This window comes from Lampetra planeri, chromosome 8 (assembly GCF_965212315.1).
Source record: "Lampetra planeri chromosome 8, kcLamPlan1.2.h2, whole genome shotgun sequence".
Classification (NCBI taxonomy): Eukaryota; Metazoa; Chordata; class Hyperoartia; order Petromyzontiformes; family Petromyzontidae; genus Lampetra; species Lampetra planeri.
The window spans coordinates 11,826,548-11,851,191 of NC_136114.1; the positions used below are offsets into that span (position 1 = coordinate 11,826,548).

General features: G+C 47.8%; 2 protein-coding genes across 2 annotated transcripts in view; one reads left to right on the forward strand and one right to left on the reverse strand.

Annotated features, from left to right (window-relative positions):
- The first annotated feature begins 1,028 nt into the window (after positions 1 to 1,028).
- PWP1 (PWP1 homolog, endonuclein) overlaps positions 1,029 to 24,644 on the forward strand; it is a 43,085-nt gene continuing 19,469 nt past the window's right edge. The window contains exons 1-9 of the mRNA XM_078597036.1: positions 1,029 to 1,247; positions 2,796 to 2,854; positions 4,147 to 4,319; positions 4,748 to 4,833; positions 5,968 to 6,064; positions 7,348 to 7,458; positions 9,138 to 9,274; positions 9,962 to 10,047; positions 10,551 to 10,647. Of these exons, the coding sequence (XP_078453162.1) occupies positions 1,182 to 1,247; positions 2,796 to 2,854; positions 4,147 to 4,319; positions 4,748 to 4,833; positions 5,968 to 6,064; positions 7,348 to 7,458; positions 9,138 to 9,274; positions 9,962 to 10,047; positions 10,551 to 10,647 (912 nt within the window). The 5' untranslated portion in view covers positions 1,029 to 1,181. The remainder of the gene's footprint in view (positions 1,248 to 2,795; positions 2,855 to 4,146; positions 4,320 to 4,747; positions 4,834 to 5,967; positions 6,065 to 7,347; positions 7,459 to 9,137; positions 9,275 to 9,961; positions 10,048 to 10,550; positions 10,648 to 24,644) is intronic.
- On the reverse strand, positions 12,643 to 23,216 carry LOC144720341 (complement C1q tumor necrosis factor-related protein 4-like). The gene is made up of 2 exons (XM_078597035.1): positions 23,135 to 23,216; positions 12,643 to 13,980 (listed from the first exon to the last, which is right to left on the reverse strand). The coding sequence occupies exon 2, from the start codon at positions 13,968 to 13,970 to the stop codon at positions 12,732 to 12,734; it is 1,239 nt and encodes a 412-aa protein (XP_078453161.1). The 5' UTR covers positions 13,971 to 13,980; positions 23,135 to 23,216; the 3' UTR covers positions 12,643 to 12,731.

A 24,644-nucleotide genomic window follows, 5' to 3' on the forward strand; every position in this document is an offset into this window, starting at 1 on the left:
TATTTGTACTTGTGCACCACTACCAACGCAACACCAAATAAATTGTGAATTAAGTAACAGCGCTGTAATCTTTTGTAAAACGACGAGCCTGCAGCAACGTTGGTGATAGAGCTTCGCTTTTCGCGTGTACACTTTGACCACCGCAGGCTTCCGTCACACGTGGCGCCCAGTAAGGCAATGCGCGCACCGCTTATCCGCGCCGGGGAATGTAAACGACTGTGCTTATGCCGAGTGGGAATTGTAATCATGATTGGTTCGACTGACAGCGGTACAGTTAGATATAATCCCATTGGGATCGAGTCTCGCCTCTCATCATTGGGACATTTAACCACTGGGCGCGATCGTGATTATCAGCGTTGGGAGATACAAAAAAATGCGTGACGAGTTAGACCTATCAGGACGAGAAAACGGAATCGCATGAGCATCCTTTACCTCTTCTTTGGGTCTTTCGGGGGTATTTAAACACGTGTCTTATATGTGTAGGTGTGAGGAATTGTAAGCGTTATGTGACCAGGCGATGTTTATCATAACTGGCGAGTTCAAAACACGCGGGGAGTAGTGCGGCACGTACGAGTGTCTCAGATCAATATTCACAATTTCAGATCGTCATTGGGATATTTAAAGCACGTGATCATGCGCCTCGCTCATCAGCGCTAGGAAATACAAACGGGTGTGGGGAGCCCACACTTGTCCGCATTGCGAAATCCAAACGGGCCTGACGAGCCCGCGCTTATCCGCATTGCGAAATCCAAATGCGCGTGACGAGCCCACGCTTATCTGCATTGCGAAATCCAAACGAGAGACGAGCCCACGCTTATCTGCATTGCGAATACCAAACGCGCGTAAAGAGCCCACGCTTATCCGTATTGCGAAATACAAACGCACTTGAGGAGCCAACGCTTATCCGCATTGCGAAATACAAACGCATTTGCCGAGCCCACGCTTATCCGCATTGCGAAATCCAAATACGCGTGAGGAGCCCACGCTTATCCGCATTGCGAAATCCAAACGCGTGAGGAGCCCACGCTTATCCGCATTGCGAAATCCAAACACGTGGCGCCGTGAGTTTTGGGTCCACCCCCTGCCTCGTGTTTGGCCCCTCGCGTCTTGCCGACGCCACCACCGCCTCCTCTTTCTTCTTCTTCGCTCTCGGCTCCCCTCACCGTGAGCCAGGGCCGAAGATGAGCAGCCAGATCACCTGCCTCGCCTGGGTGAGGCGAGGGGTCGCCAAAGAAACGCCGGACAAGGTGAGAGATCGGATGCGTGCGGCAACTACACGTGGCTTGCTCCACGTGGCTTGTCCCAGTGTCTCCTCAGTCGTGTTCCCGTGTCTCAGTCTCCTCCCCGTGTCTCCTCAGTATCCTCAGTCTCGTCCCCGTGTCTCAGTCTCCTCCCCGTGTCTCCTCAGTCTCGTCCCCGTGTCTCCCGTGTCCCAGTGTCTCCTCAGTCTCGTCCTCGTGTCTCAGTCTCGTCCCCGTGTCTCAGTCTCCTCCCCGTGTCTCAGTCTCGTCCCCGTGTCTCAGTCTCGTCCCCGTGTCTCAGTCTCCTCCCCGTGTCTCCTCAGTCTCGTCCCCGTGTCTCCCGTGTCCCCGTGTCTCCTCAGTCTCGTCCCCGTGTCTCAGTCTCGTCCCCGTGTCTCCTCAGTCTTATCACTTCAGTCTCTCGTGTCCCTGTGTCTTCAAAGTCGTGTCCCTGTGTATCAGTATTGTATCTGTATCTCTGCGTCTCCTCAGTCTTGTATCTGTGTCTCCCATGTCTCTGTGTCAAGTTTCGGATTTTCCGGTTTCCTCCCATAGACAAAATATATATTTTTAAAATGTCACCAATAATGACCAACCACCAAAATGCTGAAAAAGTTCAGTTCAAATTATGCAATTGGGATTACACGTAGCAACATTGCCCCCTACTGCGAACACTTTCACATTTAACCAAGCACCTGCAATTAGCACGGTTGGCTACGTACGGTGCGAAAAAAGTTCAACATACACGTACATACATAGTTGTTACGTGACAAAAACAATCTCATAGAAGTGTGTGTGTGGAAAGTGCGCCCCCCTGTTGTGTAAAGAAAACTGAATTCACCATCGTGTTTTATGCCACTGATCATAGAATCCTGGAGCTCTTCTCAATCTTGACCCTCGGGTCTCCACCCCCGGACTTCTGGTCCCCTTAAACTTGCTCCTTTTTAAACAAAACAAATAAAAACAAATTTCTCCTCGTCTGGTTATCCCCTTGTGTACGTTTCCTTTCTAGAGCTGAGCTCTCCAATTATTTAACCAATGGGTTACTTTTTGATTTAAAGCTTTCGTGAATGTAGGGATTCATATTCTTGGTTCTTTCGGTAAAGTCACGTAGAAGGGAAATAATAAAATAATATAATCATAAAACAATAAAAATTCTCACGACGTTTCCACTGCAACACAAGCAATCATCGTCAGGTGTGAAATCCACAGAAAGATTACGTGACGAATTGGATAACAACAATGTTTAGGGAGAATGTTACCACGTGTGTTGCTGGACGGGAGGTGATGGGCATGGCTTGGTGACATCGCCAACCACGTCACATTGGGGGAGGGGGGGGTTTCCTGCCTTCGGAAAGAAAGATGTCTGGGTGACCGACAATTTATAAGAGCAAAGAAATGTGCTGAGAAAAAGTAATAATTTTCAATTGATCTATCGACAAAATCATCATCCCATCTGTACTTTTTTTTACAGGCCCTCATGCCTCCTTGCTGCTCTAGTTCAATCTGCCTCACTTAACCTTGCCTCGTCTGCACTGTGACATCTCTCGCAAGGTGGAGCTTAACCCCAACGAACTCAAAAGTCTCATTGAAGATGCACGCGAGAAAGCCAAGTAAGCCGAGCTGCCATGGTTACAGGAATAATTGGGCTGCCATCCAGCGATGGATAAAGAATGGCTACTGTATATAATTATTATTTCCACTATTTTGTTAATCCACTGGTGGACGAAAGCCTCCCCACATTGTGGATCACACTACACCAGACTGCTGAACATGAGTTGGTTCCCAGGACCAGTTTCAGATATCACTCGCCGCTAATGTGAGCTGTGGCAGAGAATAAAACGGAAGTACGCTGGGTTATAAACAGTGCGCTCACCACAGCGCCATCGCTCCCTCTGGAAGTATATGTAACCCCCTGAAATTCAGGAATACGCTTAAAAGAGACCCCCCCCCCGTGGAGGTTGATTCCACGACAGGACCCCCACAACACAATATGTCACCAAAACACGACGCGTATCTTTCTGCCAGTAGAGCCAACAAGCACACATCTATCTGAAGCTCCCTATCTCGCCTGAAGTTCCCTACCTCGCCTTCAAGCAGTGTCTGTGTATTACACTTTTGTAAGCATCAAATCTTTATTTTAAACGGCACCAGCTGTGTTTGGGGAATCTGGACATCAAGACAATTTGCTTATGTAATTAATGTTCATAGTGATATAATTACCCAGGAATAAGACATCAACTGAAGCGTAATAATTGTTGCCACTTATTTTCACTGTAATTGTGGGCAGTTGTGAGTCTGGTTATCTGTTTGAGTCTATGGGTATTTTCCTCTGCCTATTACATACTGCCTCTACAAAATATACCCGGCCACTGCTAAATATTGAAATGCGGTTGCATTAAGATGCTACATAAATCCACTTTGTGTAAACACGTAGGTTTTCACAGCAAATATGATTTATAATTCATTTTTTTGTAAGGCCACTTAATGATCCTACCAAATTTGTGTCATTAAGACTGTCCATCACCTGACATGGCCCAACTAAATTAACTGTCCTATTGCATTGCATTTTTGGCTTAAGTATGTATGTTGAACTCATTTCACAGCATTCATAGCCAACTGTGCTAATCGGAGGTGCGGGGGAAGGACAACAAACTAAACACAAAGCAGTTCTAAAGAAACGAGTTTTAAATTTAAAAGTGCATAGCTCCAGTGGCTTTATAATATCGGAAGGAAGAGCATCTGAAAGCACGTGATGCAGTGACAGTCTTTGTTCGATTGAAGCCAAAAGCGGTTGCGAGGATGAGATCGGCAAGGTCTTGTGGTTCATTTGTGGCAAGCACTTTGTGTACGAGTGAGTGCGGGTGCTGTATGCGGTGCAGTGCAGACATTATTTTCGCTACAGGAGTGAGGGCCTGGACGTGGACGGCATCGAAGAGGATGCAGCAGCAGAGGAGGAGGAGGAGACGCAGGACGTGAGTCAGGCGGCAGCAGATGGCGCCCGAGCAACTGCACGGGCGCAGAGAGAGACTGATGAGCTCGCCGAGTATCGGCTGGACGAGTACGACAACGACGAAGGTTGAGCGCTCACACGAGACGCGCTTGGGGGAGACGTTCACACATCTCACCCAATCGGGATTCCAATTAATGACGTCCCATTTCACCGCTCCGCGCTTCTTTGCGTACTTCTCAAAATTAGCTAAATTTTCATCGTCACTTTAATATTTCATTGAATCACCGGGTAAATAATTCCCACTACTCTGGACATTTGTCCTATTCTCTCATTGTCCCGTAACAGAACTATATCTGTGAATGCCATTGTGCACTGAATGCTCTAAATCTTCGCGTTCTGGTGAATCACCAGCAGTGGTTGTGCGACGCTTCCGTGCACTTTTTTTATTCGTTCCATGTGTCTCTGCAAGGGCTCGGGCTGGTTTGCTACCTTCTTGTCTGAGCCAAGTCACATTGATATCGTTCCGTAAAGCCATTATCTCACGTGTGTGCAGGCATTGGCGGCGTGATGGATAGCCTGGCGGGCCTCGCTGTGTATGCCAACAATGACGATGACCCATACATCACCCTCAAAGACACGGTGAGAGCAACCACTGTGGTCAATGACCGACAGATTAACCTTTTCGTGTTCCAAGATGTTTGCAGGTTGCATGGTAGGTACCATTCACCGCTGAATCTCAACTCGCAAGCGGCTAGTGTTAAGTTTATTTAGAGGCATAGCACCACTGTTTTTAAAGACGTACTCACCGCAGAGAACTGTAGTGACACAACCACACTCTGATAGCTGGCGCCAAACTGTACCACGTGCCCTCCCGCATGGCCTTTTACTTCTGACTCTGTTCCGATGACATACGTATACGTACACATGTGTACATGTGTGTACATACGTATGTGTGTACATACGTATGTGTACATGTGTGTACATACGTATGTGTACATGTGTGTACATACGTATGTGTACATGTGTGTACATACGTGTGTGTACATGTGTCTATATATACGTATGTGTACATGTGTGTACATACGTATGTGTACATGTGTGTACATACGTGTATGTACACATACGTCATCGCAGGGAAGGGTTAACAACCCTTTAACTATGTCGCCTCCATCAATATAGCTGATTTTGCTTCCCTAACGTGTCGTTTAGAAGCAGAGTACTATCTGGAGGGTTGCTGCCGAGGTGTAAAGGTTAGCGCGCTTGACTTGCAATCCAGAGGTCACCGATTTGAACTCCCATCCGGGCTGTTTAAATAATGGTGCAAGTTTCTTAAAACCCCCTCTGTCCACTCCACATTACAAATGAATAAACCACAGTCGATCGACAGCTTGCGTGTCGTGGTGTAAGTTGTGGGTAACTCCCAACTCTTCCACGACCTCTGTCTAGCATGATAGAGGAGGCTTAAATAGCCTCTAGAGGAGCTCCCTAATGCTCCCCTCTAGTGGAGGCCCTTTCTGCCAGCAGTACTCCGAGCATGTAATTTACAAAGCTGCATCTTCACATTTCACACTCATCTTTGTTTGCAATTTGAATGAACATCCAGACCTGTCCTTGGATTTTTCTTTGGCGGTGCGTATGTTTGTATGTATGGACGTTGAACTTATTTTGCACTTAGCCAGCCGTGATAATCAGAGTTGCAGGGGGAAGGACAACAAATGAAACACAAAAGCAGTTCTACAGAGCGATGAGCTTTGCATGTGTGGGACACTGCAGGAGGAAGATGAGCAAGAGGACTTCATCATCAAACCATCAGACAACCTGATCGTGACGGGCAGGACTGCCGAAGACTGCTGCAGCCTGGAGATTTACGGTGAGGAGAGAGACAGTGGCAAATGCTGCAGAGTTGACCCGGAGCAGATTGAAGGATTTCTCAAATTCCCGACTAATGTCCGATAAAAAAAATAAAAATGTGAATACATTTGTACATGTAAACATTTTTAATATTATTTGGAAAAGAAGAAAAAAAAACTACAGCCTCTTGGTACTTTAAGTATTTTGGCTCTATTCTTGATTAGAGTTGAATCTAGATATAAGGACACCTTGTAAGCATATTTCACTTCTAATACAATCACACTTCCAGTATAAGCACCTTTGTGGCCTTGCTCCTAAGGGCTATGTGGCAGACATATATCCTCTACTCCACGTACCAATTGTTGAGTGTTGCGTTGATCGCTCAACCCTAATCTTTGAGCGTTTCTGACGGTGATAAATTGCTGCTAAAAACACATCCGAGGATGTGTTCTCTAAGGGCAGTTATTGTAGGAGTGCTGGGATCAAGATGGACAGACTGTGAAAAAGAGCTTCAATACTCATCGGATTCCTCCAGTCTAAAGATTCTGATTCTGGTTGGAGAGGTTTTTGGAAAATTCTACTTAATAATGAATAGCAGCATACCAATGTGCCTGAAGATAAACGTTTTTAATCGGTGTTTAATGTCAGCTGTGACTTGAATCAGAAAGAGGGACATTGTCAAATAATATGGAACAAAAGTTAAAAGTGTAGAAAAAAACGCGGAGCGGCGTGTGCTTAAAGATCTACGCTGAGAGACGGAGGAACATGTGGCTCAGACAACACACTGGTAAAAAACTTAACAATTTACTTTTAATAAAAGGAAGTGGGCTTAGGCCTCGTCACGTTGCTTTAAGGAATGACGGTCAGAGGTTGAGACTGAGATGAAGCTATATTCTTGGTTCTTTCAATAAAGTCACGTAGAAGGGAAATAATAAAATAATAAAAATTAAACAATAACATTCTCATCATCAGGTGTGGATTTCACACCTGATGATGATTGCTTGTGTTGCAGTCTAAACGTCGTGAGAATTTTTATTGTTTTATATTTATATTATTTTATTATTTCCCTTCTACGTGACTTTACCGAAAGAACCAAGAATATGAATCCCTGCAGTCACGAAAGCTTTAAATCAAGAGATGAAACTATAAAATCGGCCTGTATGCAGGTACTCGATAGCTTGCTGCTTTGCAGGACCAGGAGGGATGACATCGGCTTGGGGGAAGGTCTCCATCCAGCAGTCTGTTTATCATGGCTGAGGATGACGAACATTAAGTGGCTTATCAATCTGTTGTGTTGTCCAGTTTACAACGAAGCGGAAGACTCCCAGTATGTGCATCACGACATGATCCTGCCGGCGTACCCGCTCTGCGCCGAGTGGCTCAACTTTGACCCGAGCCCAGACAGTCGTGTCGGTAAGCCATCGTCACCTGGAGCCCAGTGCTGCACTCCTCATCGCTTCACCAGAAACACCTCCGCATGCGCATTGTGCTGATGTTCCCAAAACAATACTTGGTAATGCAACACCCAATACTCCAGTGCCTCCACTGGCTCCCATTACAGTCCCTGAACAATTTGAACATCAGGCTTACCGTTTTAAAGATGTTCCTTGGTCACGCCCCTCCTACCACTCCCCTCTCATCTCACTTAACTCTCCCTCCTCTCCCCTCTCTTCTCACTCTACTCCCCTCCACGCACTCTCCTACCTCACCCCTCTCATCTCGCTCTACTCCTTTCCATACACGATCCTATGTCTGCCCTCTAATCTTACTCTACTTCCCTCCACGCACTCTCCTACATCACCCCTCTCATCTCGCTCTACTCCTTTCCATACACGATCCTATGTCTGCCCTCTAATCTTACTCTACTCCCCTCCACGCACTCTCCTACCTCACCCTTCTCTTCTCACTCTACTCCCCTCCACGCACTCTCCTACATCACCCCTCTCATCTCACTCTACTCCTTTCCATACACGATCCTATGTCTGCGCTCTAATCTTACTCTACTCCCCTCCACACACTCTCCTACCTCACCCCTCTCTTCTCACTCTGCTCCCCCCCACATACCCCCTATTCCGTGACAAGGGCTTTCTGTCGAAGCCACCAGTTAACCTTTGCTCATTTGGAGGTTGTTCATTCGCATCTTATGCCCCCATAGCCTGGAATTCCTTTTCCTCAGCCATCCATGTGTGTGGCTTTCTGCCCCTGTTCAAGGCCAGGCTGAAGAGCTTCACTGTTTTTCTCTGCCTTTTTCCGATGACTCCCTTTCTCTCCCTCTATAAATAAATATGCCCACTGTTTCTATACAGCATCTTGCATTTAGATGCTTTTTAAATACAAGTGATATGTATGTATCTACTTCTTTCACACCGTACATTGCCAACCGTGCTAATCGGCGGTGTGGGCGAAGGACAACAAACGAAACGCAAAGCAATTTGTTATTGTAAAGGAAGATGCAGCCAATATCCAAGTGGCTTTTATAAATTTGTACCTAGATTCTGTGTCCCAGGCTGTCCAGCGTGAGTTGAAAGCTTAATCGCAGCACTTTATTGATGTCACAGTGTCAACATGAATGTGCTATAATGGAGGAGCCCTGACTAGAATTAATTATTGAAAATTTCACATTGTGTCGAAAAGTCTAGGACACACAGCGTAAGTATGTTCCTATTAAGATGAGGATTTTCTCTAGAAAGTTAAAGGGTAATTTTTGTTTTGCACGAGTGGTCAATTGGTGCTTTCAGTTTGTCTCTGCTCGCAGCCCTACTGGAATTCAATTAAGTATCTCGCCAAGATAAATCCCATAGGAAGCGCATTAAGTGGCATGGAGTAAGTTACTGTTGCATTATCGATAGAAAATAATGGATTTTAACATTGTATTCACGTCCTTAATCTATAGTGGGGAACATTGATCAAAACTTGCCTTGGCCCAGTTTTAACCCACGTAACCTGACTGAAATCGCCACACTCGAGTTCCGCAAGCCTGGCAATTTAATAAGTAACATTTGGCAAAAGTTGGTAGTCTGACAGCAGAGTTCTACCCACAAATGTCAAGCCCCCGATGTTAATGGCACCGTCTTTGCTGGCTCCTCCGGCAGGAAATTTCTTGGCGGTCGGGAGCATGAAGCCCACCATCGACGTGTGGGACCTGGATCTCGTCGACGGACTCGAGCCTGTGTTCAGGCTCGGTCGCAAGAAGCCCTCCAAGAAGAAGAAGAAGACAAAAGGCAAAAAGGTGACGAGCCCGTCGCGCGTTTTCCCGCAGCGTGCACGATTTTACGCCTTTGCTCGTTAAGTGAGGAGTCGAGCCGTTTGCGTGAATTCCACTTGGTGGCGCAAGAGACTAACGTTGAGGGTTGACGCAATTTTTTTGATACTACCAGGGAAGGCCCCTCTGAGCTACGTAGCTCTTTTTTGGAAGCGACCTGGCCACAAATGATAGCTCATGACGTGGAAATTTATAGCAGCCAAATACTTTAAACACACGTTTCTAAATGTGGAGGGGAAACCCGGAGGGCCCGGAGAAACTTCTACGCGAAAATAGGGAGCGAGAGAAACATTCAAACTCTGAATATACAGGCGTCAGGGTCTGGATCGAACCCACGACCCCCTTGAATACCAGGAAAGGTAGTTAACTTAATTATTACGAGCAATGTCAAGTGCTTCTCATATTGACTGCTGGATGAACACCTCGCCACACCATGTCAGTCATAGAGGTGTTGTTTGACCATACTTCACCATGCTGGTCAGTGTGGATTGGTGAATGGTGGTGGTCCAGGACCGGTTACGGCATCCCTCGCCATTTACCGTGTCCAGGAATCAAACTTGGCTCGCCTGGTTCATATAGCGCAGTGCCCTAACGACTGTATGCCCCCCCTCCACCCACCTAATTTACCTTCCCTTAAACATTGGCATTTTTCAGAAGGCCGCTTCGGATGGAGATTCCGAAACGACATCGGAGGGACACACAGACGCCGTGCTCGACCTTTCCTGGAACCACAACGCAAGGTAAGCGCACGCAGACCTCCCATGCCCGGCGAGTCATCCAGGCCCGTGTTTTCCGACCACTCTGGAAGCGTGGACCACTGCCAACCCATCTAAATGATTTCAAGGACCACCCCGCACCGATAACACGTTGTACGATGTCCGTAAACTGTGCCATCAATCGGCAGATTAAGGCCACTTGTCTTGATGAGACACGTATCACATTTATATACTTGTGCAGTGGGCAGTTGAAAAGAATACAGAAAATTAATTGTAGCACCTGCCCACGGTTCCTTGGATTACTTTTCACGAGCCTTGCGGGACCACCAGTTGTCCGAGGACCACTGGTTGGGAACCGCTAGCCCAGGTGACGATTTACTTCCGACGGCAGGCATCCCCACCGTAACGGCCACGCAGTGTCGAATTGGGCCTCGAAAATCACGTTAACGCGTGTAATCGCTTATGATGCTCGCGCCGCGCCACTCTGATCCGCCACGTGCAACAACGCACGTTCGTCCCCCTTCTAGGAACGTGCTGGCAAGCGCCTCCGCCGACCACACGGTCATCCTGTGGGACCTGGTGCAGGGCAAGGTGGCAACAACATTGGAGCAGCACACGGACAAGGTGAGGTCGCGCATGTGTGCGCGCACTCGCGTGTGTGTGTGTGTGTGCAACACTCGCGTGCGTGTGTGTGTGTGCAACACTCGCGTGCGTGTGTGTGTGTGCGCAACACTCGCGTGTGTGTGTGCAACACTCGCATGTGTGTGTGTGTGCACGTGCGTGCACGCGCGCGCCTGTATGTGCGGGCATGTGCGGGATCATTGGACAGCTCCCCCCTTGTGCAGTGCCATCTCCATCCATCACGCGGCAGTTGTTGCACCTGGCCACCGGGCTGCAGGAGCACATAAATCCGGCTGACATGTTGATGTATTTGAGCATCGCTCTTGACTCGAAATTGGCAAAGAAAATAAAACACATTGAGGGATTACATTTTTTCCCCCCCCTCAATTTAGCACGGCTGTGTGAAAAGGCTGCGCAGGAGCGTTCGATGTCCTTGTGTGGTGGATTGATTCATAGCAGCTGTTTCTATTATATATATAAAAAAATGTTTGTGCGTGTTATCAATGTATAGCGGTTGTTTTTTTCTTGCATCTCATAATTTTTTTTATTGCAAAATGGCACGACATCTTTACACACGGATAAAATGGCCATCGATGCACTGTTTCAGTGGCATGAGCATGCTGCACCGGGCACAATAACTTGGCACATCAATTTCAGCGAGACAAAAAAAAGACCTTCCAATGTAGCTTTGCGCTTGAGAAAAGCTATTGCTGATCTCGTCATTCTTGGCTTGGCCTTTGGTGTGCCTCTGCGGGCACACAGCTCTTCGCCTGTGCTTTAAAACATCGAAATTAAAAAGCTAAAAAAACAGTCTTACTCGTCTATGATAATCACCAAAGCAACACATACCCCCCAAGGAGAATACAGCGAAACTCCCGTTATCCGCGTTGATGCTTGGAATAACTTATCTGAAAAAATATGAAGGTGCTTGGATGAATTTAGCACTTCTGGGTGAATCATTTGAAGATTGACTGGTATTCAAATGAATTTTCCACCATTTATGGGGGTGACTCCTTTTATCCACATATGAATGTAGATAGTAGGAAGACTCGGTGTCTGCAGATAGAATTATACCTTGGAATTATAATGATAGCGGGCAATAGGGTGGCGGATAAGAGGCATCTCGCTGCAGGCATTAAACGCTAGCCACGAGCCTCACCAATGATGGAGGCTACGCCACATTTACACACAACGTCACATCACGACGTGCAGCGCTGCTTGCTCTGTGCTTGTGTCACGAGCTGCAGTATGGAGCACGCTCGGGACTCGTTGACAGCGTCGCCTTTGCTCCGTGCTGCCTTCTGGATTTGGAAATGGAGACTAAGTTTCACATAAGCAGAGCGAATATAATAGTACTTTGGAAATGTGCTTTTTTTTATCAATACTGTGCTTTGTTAGAATTGGCTCGTTTTTTTGTTCAACGTTGAGAAGTTTTTATTTTATAACTACAATAATTGTATTTGCGACTCAATCACACTGCTTCTTTGTAATTTGTCGAGGTTAGCCTCGTAAGTATCTGCTGATGAATGTAAGTTCACGAGTGGACCACGTGTTTGCATCTAAAGAAGCCGAGCATTCTGCAGTTTTCTCGCGCACTTTTCGCGGAGAGACTGGACGACAGCCGTGGGTTTGTTCGCTCGCAGCAGCCTGGGGAATTTCCAAGTTGGTGTGTGAGCCAGGCAAGGGGGCACAAGCACTTGTATTTTTGAATCATTTTCTGTGTGGGGTAATTAGTTAAACGGTTCTGCTGCTATTTGACCCCTTGGAATTTCTGCTTTCTTTTTTTTCAAACTACAACGGTTATAACGAAACAGTCATCGTTAACATTTGCAGCATCATTCACAAGTGAAACTCCACCCTTGCCAACCATGCAAGATTTAATCGGAAGGATGCCGATTGTTACGCCCTTTTTACCGCGTACCGCTTTTGCGTCAACGTTTTTTTCGTGCGATAAAAGGGTCTTAAAAATTGGCATCCTTAAGTCTGCCGGGTTGGCAAGTATGAAATTGTGGTTACAGCATTAACCGCCCCGAGACGCGAGTGACGCCGCGCCTGGCGAGCAGACGCCACGTGGGCACGCGCACACGCTACGGCGGCGGGTCCGGATAGAGCAGGAACCCGGTGAAGGTGATGTAGCGGCCGTGGTTGCTGTAGGCCCCGAAGCCCTCACGCTGCGGGCTGTGCAGCCACACAGTGTCGCCGCTCTTGAGCTGCAGCATCACGCTCTGGCTCTGCATCTCGCGATGGGGCGACGGGTCGTCGTCGAAGAGCAGGGCCTGCGCCTCCCGCCCGTTGCGCATCAGCTTGACCGCCAGCGCACGGCCCGGCGCCTTGCCCGCCGTGAAGGCGAAGTAGTACGCGCCCGGCACGCGGCACGTGAACGTGCCCGACTCGCCGTCGAAGTCCCGGCCGATGTTCACGAACTCCGAGTCGAAGGGCATCGGCTGCAGGTCGTCATCCGCTGCGGACGCCGCGTTGCTCTCCTTCCCCTCTGCGCCCTTGCCCTTGAATTCGACCGGCAAGCTTTCGGTGCGTGCCACGGAGAACGCAGACCGGGCCTCATGGTTGACTGCCACCACCGCCAAGGACTGGCGCGACGGAGCGCCGCCGCGCGCCTTTGCATCCGCGGCCGGCGGCTCTTCTTCCGCCGCGATGTCATTGCTGGATCGTTGCTCGTCGCTGCCGGCCGGCGCGTCGTTGGCCTCTCGTTCCGGTTCGGCGGGCCGAGCGTCGCCGAGCGGCAGGTCGGGGTAGACGAGGTACCCGGAGAAGGTGGTGTAGGGCCCTGCGCTGCTGTAGAGCGCGTACTTGGGGTCGCCGTGCAGCCGCAGCCACACGGTGTCGCCGACCGACAGCTGCAGCATGACGCTCTGGCTCTGCACCTTGCGCTCGCGCCGCCGGTGCTCGTCGTAGGCAATGACCTGCACCTCGTTGCGGTTCTTCATGAGCATGACGGAGAGCGGCTTGCGTGGGTACTTGCCCACGGTGTAGGAGAAGTAATAGGCGCCCGGCACGCGGCACGCAAACACGCCGTTCGCCGCGTCGAAGTCCCCGCCGATGTTCACGTAGACGCGGTCGAAGGCCACCGCTATCTTGGGCCCGCCGATCATGCTGCTGGTGCGCGCGGCAGAGAACGCGGAACCGCGGGGTTGAGGCACGGACACCGTCGTCGTGGTGGTCGTGGTGGTGGTGGTGAAAGTCGCCACCGGTGCTGCCACGGCGAGCCCCTCGCGCCTCGCCGCACCGTCGCCGTCGCCGGCGTGTGCGCCACTCGATGCCCAGCACAGCAGCAGTGCCAGCGTCGCCAGAGCCCCGGCGTGCGCCATCTCCGTGAAGCTGCGATGGGGCAGACGGATACACAGAGAATGTGTTTTTGTTTTATGCAGGGGGGGGGCAGACTTCATGTCTGTTGAATCGTGATCATCATCGGTCATGATCTATCCACTGCTGCATAGTCTCCCCAACCCATAGCCGTCTTGCATAGTCCTGCGGTGTAACAAACCGCATAGCAATTGTAAACAAGGTGATTTTGTTTGTCTATGGTGGACGTCCTCTTAAGTGCATATTCCCTCCCTCGGATGTAGTTCATCATTATCCATGAGAAACCCCACCACAGCACTCAATCCGTTTTTAATAGTTTTACTATTTTGTGCCAATTGGGCCCACCGTTTTTGTAAAATGCGCTTGGCTGTGACATCCATCAACCTCGAGGCACTCGTTTAACAGGATTGACAACTGACAAGACGATGAAGGTCGAAACCAGTCTGTAAATGTGCCTGCTTAAGCAAATCCTGATGAAAATCTTGGTCCAGAAGGCCAGTGAACTGAATTGTTATTCTATTTCTTCCCTGTACGTTCATTTTTTATCCACTTAAAACCAAATGTAAGTACAGGAATAAACATGAGGAAATAAACAAGCGAACGCGATGCGCTGGTTAAATTACATCGCAGATTGTTTCGTATTTTTTTTAATAATAATAATAATTAGAAGAGCTCAGGAGCCCGCATGTAAATGTAACGCGTGATTCGCGTGCTAATTGCATCGGCGTGCCGTCACTGTACACAAAGCATAATAGGAGGTGTGCTCATTAGTGTGCTGCTCCAGCAGTAATTGCTGGGTTTGCTGCGTGTACTTGATGGACCGTTGCTGCTTCTACTGCTGAGAGCAGCTGGATGCAAAAGCCAGTCCACCCCACCCTTATTGTTATTGATGGTGCACTACAATTGCAATTTTTTGTTGGTCGTGGAGGTTTTTGTATTTATTATTATTAGACCTGCATCTCTTATTTGTATGTGTTGGCGCCATGTCACGAGAGGAAGGATCCGTTGGGAACCCTTGCACAGCAGTGTGACACTTTGTGTCAGAGAGCGGTCCACAGAAGGAGACATTACAGTACCGTTTCTGAAATCTCTGCAAGTGACCACTTATCTACACTCAGGATGGTATTATCGCACTGAGCCTGCTAGAGCTATAATTTTTGCCAAATTAAGTGGGAGACCCAATGTATTATCACGGGTGATTTTGGGTGCAGTCGGTGGTGACTGGGCTGAGGCCATCAACTCGGTGCACTCGAGAGAACCCAGTATTATCACGGGTAGCCGATGAAGCCCCACGTCTAACTCGAGTTCTCAGTGGTGCCAGCTCGCCGCTGTTGCCACCGAATCACTCGGCGACCTCGATTACATTTTCGCATACTGCAGTTGCAGCAAAATTGCACATTCGTCAGGTTTCCGCTCTTTGTGGTTGTCGTCGGCATTTCTGCCACATGTTAAGACGAGCGAACGACACTTGCAAGCTAATTAATCCCGAGGGAAACTGCTGCTAGCACTCGTCCACATCTCATGATGATCATTTTTATTTTTTATTTCATTTAATTTTCCTTCCCGTTTTAAAGCTTTCGTGACTGCAGGGATTCATCTTCTTGGTTCTTTCGGTAAAGTCACGTAGAATGGAAATAATAAAATAATAAAAATGAAACAATAAAATAATTCTCACGACGTTTCGGCCACAACGCAAGCAGCCGTTCTCAGGTGAAGAACAGGTCTGTCGGAAAGACAGCGTCCGACAGCCCTGTTCTTCACCTGAGGACGGCTGCTTGCGTTGTGGCCGAAACGTCGTGAGAATTATTTTATTATGTTTTATTTTAATTATTTTATTATTTCCATTCTACGTGACTTTACCGAAAGAACCAAGAAGATGTTTCCTCCCCGTGTTTCTTTTTTTCTTTATTTTTCACGTCGCTCTCTGCTCAGAAACCGTATCCGGCAAAGCCCGCTTGCCGCTCGTCGGCAGGCCTCCCTGGCCACCTGGGTTTAATTGCCAATCGGCCGCACGCTGCTGTCGCTAACGGGAGTTGGTTTGGCCGACACGGAGTCGCGGCGGTTGCCATGTTTCAAATTGCGGGGTTTGTTTGGTTAACACGCCCGTGCGCGCCGCGCAGATGATGGCGCGCGGGGAGGGAAAATGAGGTCCGCGGTAACGAGAAACCATTAACGCAGCGGCAGTCTATAATTACTGCATTATGCCGCAGCGGCACTTAGCCGGTAGCTAAGCAGCGTTCTCCAGTAAGTGCCATTTTTTTATGTACATACGAAGAACATTGTGACTGCAGTTAATTTCTTAAAAGCGAAACAAATTAATAAACAGCAATGATGGATTTAGCCAACAAACAAAATTACTATAATTGCCCAAAATACTGCTCTCTGCCCTCTGCTGTCCGTTGCTCACAACAATGTAACCTTCATTGCACCAGTGCCAAAACATTCATTTTCGTCTGAGTAGGGGAGCTGCAGTGCAGTGGTTGGTGCGCCGCGTTGGGAACCTGGCTACCTGAGGTTGATTCCTGGCCACGGCCCACATGAGCGGCGAGTGATAACTGAACCGGTTCTGCCCCCCCCACCCCTACCAAAGACAAAGATCCCCCGTATAGCCTGAACAGACTTGGGGCAGGGGCTGTTAGCGAGCACCTATGAAGGCCGGAACGGCAGACAAGGGGGTGGCCAGCACCACCCCCCAACCACCACTTCACCAACCCACACTGACCAAGATGGTCAAGTATGGTCAAACAACTCCCGTGACAAATATGGTGTGGTGGGATGGCCTTACTCCGGCGGTGGCTTGACAAAGTACATTGCTTTGTGTTATTTTCTTTTCGAGGGATTGCCAGCGAATTGAGAAAATCGTTTTTCCCCACTGCTGTGTTCTGTCCAGGACAAGTGATTAATTGCATTTGAGCTGGCCTCGGCGGCATGCACTGTTTAACATCCCAGCAAAGCTAAGCTCCCACCACCTGGGGGATATATCAACCAGCATTACGACAGATTGGGCATTATTTAATATTTTGTAATTAATTTTTTTACTTTCTGAAAACCATTCGTAGGCTCGTCACTATGCATCATTAAAAACATTGTCACGCTTTTTGATGTGTGCGTCAAATTTCCGCGCATGTGAGAATTCATCATTTTTGAGATTTGATGAGTTACGATTCGTACCATTTACATGCAGATGTCACATGAAGACTACTGAAGGGACCACAACTGTACAAATGACACGGGGAAAACCAAAAATAATTTCAACGATATGGTAAAAATGAGACTTTAAATAATTGATTGTCGATTTAAATTGCAACCTCCCCCCCCCCCCCCAGAATTGTACAAATGTATTGAATAAATTTAGGTGGAGGGGCCCAGTGAGTGAATTGGTACATGCGTAATAATTGTCTCTAATCGTGATAAGCTCCGCTCCTCCAACTCACATTTTACTTCATGTGAACAAATGTTCCTTTCAATGGGTGTGCTTGATGTGAGGCTAGCATCACCGTAAAATGAGCAGTCTTATCAATGCATCTTATTATTTATTGGTATCAATTCTTATGTCTCACGATTTTTACTGGAACAAATTGCTGCGTGTAATGATAACTGTTTTATATTTATGTGAATGATCAAATTAATCGCCAATGTCAAATTTAGTCTAAAGGAGCAAACAAAACCGTACAAACGATACAGCAACAAATAATAAATTATACAAACGGTGAGCAATAAAATAAGACTGCAAAAGAATAAATGATTTTATCGAATAGAGGCCCTGCATTGCAGAAATTCATTAAATCGCTGTGGGTGGGTTTGGGTGGGTGGGTCGCTTTCGGTGGGTGTGGTAGGGTTTGGGTGGATGTGGTTTGGTTGGTGGATGTGGGTGGGTGTGGGCATGTTGGTAGGTGTTGCTAGGTTTGTGGGTGGGTGTGTGGGTGGGTTTGAGTGGTGTGTTTGTGACTCGTTATGGACGCGAGGCTGAGCCACAGTGGCTGCAGTCTGAACGTTGTGCTCCGTGAAGACCGCTTCCTTATGTCGTACGGGACGTGCGGCGAGCGCTCGTCCGATCGAATCACGCCCCGCTGCCTCGCGCATCCCCAGCCCGCCGCTCGCCCTCCACGCCCGTCCTGCCTCACGCAGCCCGTTCAGCGTGCCACCTCACTAGCAACGCGGCGGCGAGTGAATGCAGATGTCCGCTCGCCGGCCTACATTCCACACGACCGACTGTTTAAGCGCTTGCATAACACGTCCAATTGAGCCCGTCGGCGCATTTACTTGCACAATGACATTCACGTCCATGCAGTTCACACAGACACGCATGTAGCGCGGATAAAATTATATCCGCGTGTGGCAGACAGCAGTGGCGTAGTGTGGTTGGCATGGACCCTGGGGCAAGGAATGAAATGGGGCCCCCGTCCACATTTCCCCCTCTTTGTAGCCCAAATGGCCCCTCCAACCCTTGGGCTCTGGTGTATTTCCACCACCTGGACATTTGGGAATGCAGTGTGATATGCATACCAATACGTTTGTTAACTATTAATGTTTAGTAATGTGTACAAGATTTCGAAACATCATATTGGCTGTTAAGAAAAGCAAGGCGGGATTGGGAAGGGCACGTCAATAGAAGGGATAAGGTCTGGTGGTTGAGACTAATGAACGAGCGGCAGCTAATATAATTATACATTGGACTGATATAGCACTGTTCATGCAGAGATCACAGATCGCTGTACACAATAGACGTGAAAAATATATTTTAAAAAAAGTGTAGGGAATGTGCCCAAGAGGGCGACAGCCGAGGAGATGGAGTGATGAAATTCACTCGTGTGCAGGAGCGGAGTGGATTGCTGCATCCATCACAGGACCTTGAGAGAGATGGTGATGACTTTGGGGAAGCCTTGATCCTGCAGCAATTGCGCATGGGTTGATTTCTTACGTAACTGAAATATATAGCTATAGGTATCATGTTACTAAATACATCTGGTTCGTTTAAAATCACCTTAATTGTGTTTTTCTTGTGCACCTTTACAATATATATGTTTAAAAATAGCTCACCTCCTTCTGTGATGCACATCGATCGCTCGGGCAGAGATTCATTTTGCCCTGCCAGTTTTTTTTATTTTCACACGGGTTACCTGCCGGAGGTTGCTTTGTATTCTGCACGAGGCTTCGGCTCCCATCCGGGCAGACCTCATTTCTGCAAAGGTCGCCTCTGACAGCCGCGCTGACAAGACAATGATTGCGGCAGTCGAATCTGCACCCTCGAAAACCGCCGAGCGGACTTAACGGATGCAACGGGTTACGCCGGTCGTGCGCGTTCCGCCGCCGTGAGTGTGAAATTATCGACCGTCCCACCGCCACCGCCGCCGCCGCCGTCTCGGCCGTGAATCCGGATTCGCAAGGCAGTGGCCGTGTCTCTCGCGCGGCGTTCGCCATGTGTTGATTGGTGTTCCGAGCTCGGCGCTTGCGGTCGGGGAAACGGTTGTTGGCAGCACCGTGGTCTCGTTCCACTTTGATGTTTAATTTGTGTCCACTCTGCGGGAGGCATTGCTCTTCCAGGCACCTCGCTCTCAGCTTGCCGATGTTCGGAGCCAAATACAATTATCAGCCCTTAAACTGAAAACTCGACAATTCTTTTCTTATTTTACCAGGTAAGGCCCACCGAGTTATATAGCTCTTTAGCAGAAGCAACCTGGCCACAAGTTGTAGCTAAAGGAAATGGATTATCACGTGGACATTTATAGCAGAAAAATACTCGAAACGCGTGTTTCTAAGTGTGGAGGGAAAAACCGGAGGACCCAGAGAAAAATCCACACGGCCACGGAAAACATGCAAACTCCAAATATACGGGCGTCAGGGTTGGGATCGAACCAACGACCTCCTGTATACCCCTGTGATGAACGCATGTCACAAAGCCCTTTCTTGGCTCACAGCCCATGGGAAGTTAGTTCCGTACGTCTCTGGAGAGAAATGTGATTTATTGACACAGCTGAAATTTGCACCGCTAAATACATATATGTCTGCATGTGAGTTGCGTTGGTATTAAGGATTCACCTCCACCCTGACCTTCCCAGAGTTTTGATGAACTGTCATGATTTGGAGTCATAGATTCTAGAATTAATTAGTTTTTTATTCTTTTATTGTTTCATATCTATTGGTTAAAATGTTTGATCTCATTTGTATGGTTGTGTCTGTTCCATTAGCCTAAGTGTAACATCGGAATATAGTTTTAAAAAAATTAAAAACATGGATTAAGTTTTAATTACCGCATCGCCACACGCCAAATTGTATTGCTTCTGCACTGGAGAAATACCTTGGCCGTTGGCAAACCAAAACTAGAGCCTTTTCTTGCATTGTCTGGATAGATGTACGCATTGTATGTTCTGCATTTTAAAATATACAATAATTCCAGTTATTTGTCTCGATGACTTCAGGAGGTTCATCTTCTTGGTTCTTTCGTTAAAGTCACGTAGAAGGGATATAATAAAATAAAAAAAATAAAACATAATAATATTATTTTATTTTATTATAGTATAAAATTTTATTATTTTATTATGTTGTATTTTTATTATTTTATTATTTCCCTTCTACGTGACTTTACCGAAAGAACCAAGAAGATGAATCCCTGCAGTCACTAAAGCTTTAAATCGAGACTTCAGGAGGGTTTTGCATTGGGTTTGTTTTCCACGTGGGAGGAAGCTGGAAGCACCTGGATATAATCCCCACGCGCGTGCATGGAGATAATACCAGAAGGTCCACACAGATGGATACGTGTACCCATTTGTTGATATGGTGATCTTCTCGTAATCTCGCAGCCCAGTTGGTTTGGGAGTTTGACATATCACAGCATGATCCACCAACTCTTATCTCCAAAGCTGTGAATTACAGGTGTGTATTTCTACATAATTAGCAGATTCCGTGCAAACCGTTGGATCTCCAAATGATGCATTTCTTTCGGGCAGGGATTCTCAAATCCCCGTTCTCATTATCCGCCTAATTCCAAAAAATATTTGTGATTTTCCAAACGCCTACGTTTTTGCTAAACAATAAGACCATATGATGTAGAGAGCACCATTTCAAATCACGTGTGTACGTGTGCGTCTAGCGTGACATAAACAGGACGATTAAAATTAATCGGCACTGTCTTTGTCGCGTGAAAGGTGTTACGGAATCATTAGTTCAGCGTGCGCCGGTCGTAGCCTATTTAATGTGTAATTTCACGGAGGTAAATTGCAACCGTAGCGAGATTTATTTTCCCAACAGTTTGCATGTTCTCCGATTAGTCGAGCAATGTAACCGATGAAAATCGGTTAGAGTATTCCATTACAAATAATATCCGGTAGCCCAGCGCTAGTTGCGATTCATTCCAGGGGCGTTGCATGTGGCTACGTGCGCCTCTGGCGGACTTCATACTTGGGACCTTTTCAGCGGCACCCGCTCCAAAAACAGGCGATGAAGAGGATGTTGTAAATTCCAGGTAAGGATTGCGATTCGGAATAGAATTGCGGTCATGAGCTGGAAAAATTCCCGGTGCATTGAATTTCATGGCCACTAATAGCTGTTAAATGCACGACGCGCTGTCCTCGTTCCGTGAACAGATGGTGTGCGATGGGGCGAGGGATATTCTATAGGTGACCAGCAGGCCACCTTCAGATTTTACAGCTCCAAATTAAATCTCGCTCGCCAAATTCAATTTTGCTTGCCGGTCTGTCGATATCGGAACCTTTACCATCGCAGGACCTTTTTTCGCGTGGCATTTTTTTCCCAGAGGAAGACCGTGTCAATGCTCTTGCGTCGTGTTTCGTACCCGAGCAAGAAGACAGTTGCCCTCGTGCATGTGCTCCCGTGTGTTAACATGTGGTCGCACATGTTAACATGACATGTGTGCAGTGTCTTCTTGGTTCTTTCGGTCAGACGCTGTCTTTCCGACAGATCTGTTCTTCACCTGAGGACGGCTGCTTGCGTTGTGGCCGAAACGTCGTGAGAATTGTATTTTATGTTTCATTTGTATTATTTTATTATTTCCCTTCTACGTGACTTTACCAAAAGAACCAAGAAGATGAATCCCTGCAGTCACGAAAGCTTTAAATCGAAAAAATGTGTGCAGTGTGTTAACATGATTGTTTGTTCATTTTGCAACACAGTGGGTGTGTGTGTGTGATTAGCTTGCTTTTACATGTTCATGTATGAAGGTCTGCATATGAGTGTGAGTGCATGCACGCATGAGTGAGTGCATGCATGCATACACTCACTGGATTTATGCATTCCACAAGTACATTCTCAGCACAATTGCTCAACAGAAAATATAATTGGCAACAGATTCCATAACAGCTCAAATTACACTTATATGACTAGTCTTTTGTAATGCAATGCCAACAATTTCTCGGTATGATGTCCGACGTTCTGCTCCATGTCCTTGGAGCTTCAGAAACTGAAGCTCTCTGCCGAGCATCACACGGTACAACCCGAAAACCCGCTGGAGAGTTAAACTACAGCACGACCACAAAAGCATGGGCGGTGGTAATCTGCATTTCTTTTAAAGGAGAAATGTGTTTTGTCTGCTGTTCAAACAGTGCTTTCCATGAGCTCGTGAAGATTATCTTCTCAGCCGTTTGCTGCGGCAGTTTATCACTTGCACGGCCGCCAGAGGAGACCACCTCGCCGACGATAATGTGACCAATCGGCATCCCTGGCACCAAGCCCCGTCATTATCCGTGCGATGCACACAGCGTAGCGCAGCAGAGAAACACTGGATTACCTCAACTAGACACGGAGAATGGAACCCAACGCTATTCAGCCAAAGAAGGGCCAGCGTGTTTTTATTTTATTTTAAGAAACTATTCTAATGTGTCATGCACGACGAAGCTTTTACGGTCGTCGTTGCAAAAGTGCCCGGCGCGGGTCGGGAAATGTTGATTGTGTGAGTCAGCTGCTTGACTCCACATTTGAAATTCACCCTCCCTCCACTCTGTTTCTACAGCTCATTAATTATACATTCACGTATAACAGAGGCTTAGTGGAACCAGAATTTAAAGGCAGTAATATAACCCCCCCCCCGCCCCCCCAAAAATGAAATTCTACTCCAAGGCAGAGCGCGACTAGCGCAGCATTTTAAAGCAGCGGCACACAACGAGATTCACACACGCAAGCAGTCCTTAACAATAATAATAAACGCCCATCTTACCAGAGTAGCGGAAGAGAGGTTTGTTTTGTTTATCAGATGATCCGGTCAGGTCTGCCTTTTTGTATATATTGATATATTTTTTATCTTTTTAAATCAAAAGCTGTGCCGGTGCAGGAGCAAGTCGGATAAATATTTACGGCTCGACAGGAAAAAAAAAATCTTCCGGGATGCAGAGCGAGGAAAGCGCCGGCGATATCGTTTGGAATGAACTAACTGCACGGACGGCACACGTGCGGGGCCGATCCTCCCTCACCAACGGCTGGCGGTGGCTCCCTACGCCAAAACGTGAGCTAGTGGCAAAGCAACCGGCGGTTTCCGAGGCACCAAACGCGAGCGAACACCTCCCCCCCCCTACTCCCCCCAAATCCCCTCCACCACCAACCCAACCACCGCCACACCGCACACCCCGCCCAGCCCAACCTCCGGTCGCATAGCAGAGACACAGGGGGCTTGGAGGGGGGAAGAGAGATAGATGAGGATGGCGAAGTCGAGGATGAGAAAGGCGAGGGGTAGGTGGCGGGAGGCGGAGTGACAATGAGTTTATATTCGACGCATGCCTCCTGTTTCACTTGGACAGCCTCGCTCGCCCGAGCGATGTAGTGATTTTCCTACAACCAGGGATGAGCCAGAAGCTTCGTTACATTCTGAGAGCGTCTCTCCTGCACGCGATCTTTTTTCATCTTCTTGGTTGATGTGGGCTTTTTGTTCGCCGTCATCCAGACAAATTTGTTTTTTCCATCCATTGCCCGTGATTTATGCTAACGCTGGCTAATCGTGAGCAAGGCGGGGCAACGCGCAATAACGCTGCACTGCCGTTTCAACCTCCCCGGAGAACGCTTGAGAACATTACGCCGACCTGTCAAGTCACAAGCCTAGCTCACCTTTCCTGTCGCCCAAGTAATTATTTTTTCGTTTAAGAATATTTTTTATTTTACCTGCACGTTGAAATAAATTGTCACAGTGTTCCTTGCGCCCTCAAATTAAGACGCCCGGCATGTTGCTGTGACAGAGTGTTCATGCAGACGTTTAAAAGATCGTCCCTTTTCGGTGACGTCTGAGAATAAGGGTCTTTGTTTCGCTGGGCCTCTAATAGTGTCCTATAGATTCCCCAACCCACCACTACCTTCCCACCCCACCCCCAGCACCCCAGCGTCAGCCAGGCGGTAACTAATAAAATTTGACGTTATTAACTTCCTATGTGAAGAGCATCGGGCACAACACAGGCTGCATTCATGAGCTCTCACAGCAGCAACAGCGCATTGCCCTTGATTATGGCTTAAACATAATCCTGTCTGTTGGTTATTTTTGAGCGAAAGGAGGAGGAATGGGGGGATGAATTAGAAAAACCGGCAGCTAAATCCCTCTGCTGCAAACACGGGGAGACATTGTTTTTTTGAAATTGCACTCTCCAGGACACTTGAAACTCCCGTATGTGTGTGTGTGTGCGCACACATATCAAGACAAAGACAGAGATCCCCCATGCACCCCACGTAGACTGTTGGGGCAAGTG

Bases quoted from the DNA above. Each gene is read 5' to 3' on its own strand.
- LOC144720341 (XM_078597035.1), bottom strand. From the start codon at position 13,970: ATGGCGCACGCCGGGGCTCTGGCGACGCTGGCACTGCTGCTGTGCTGG.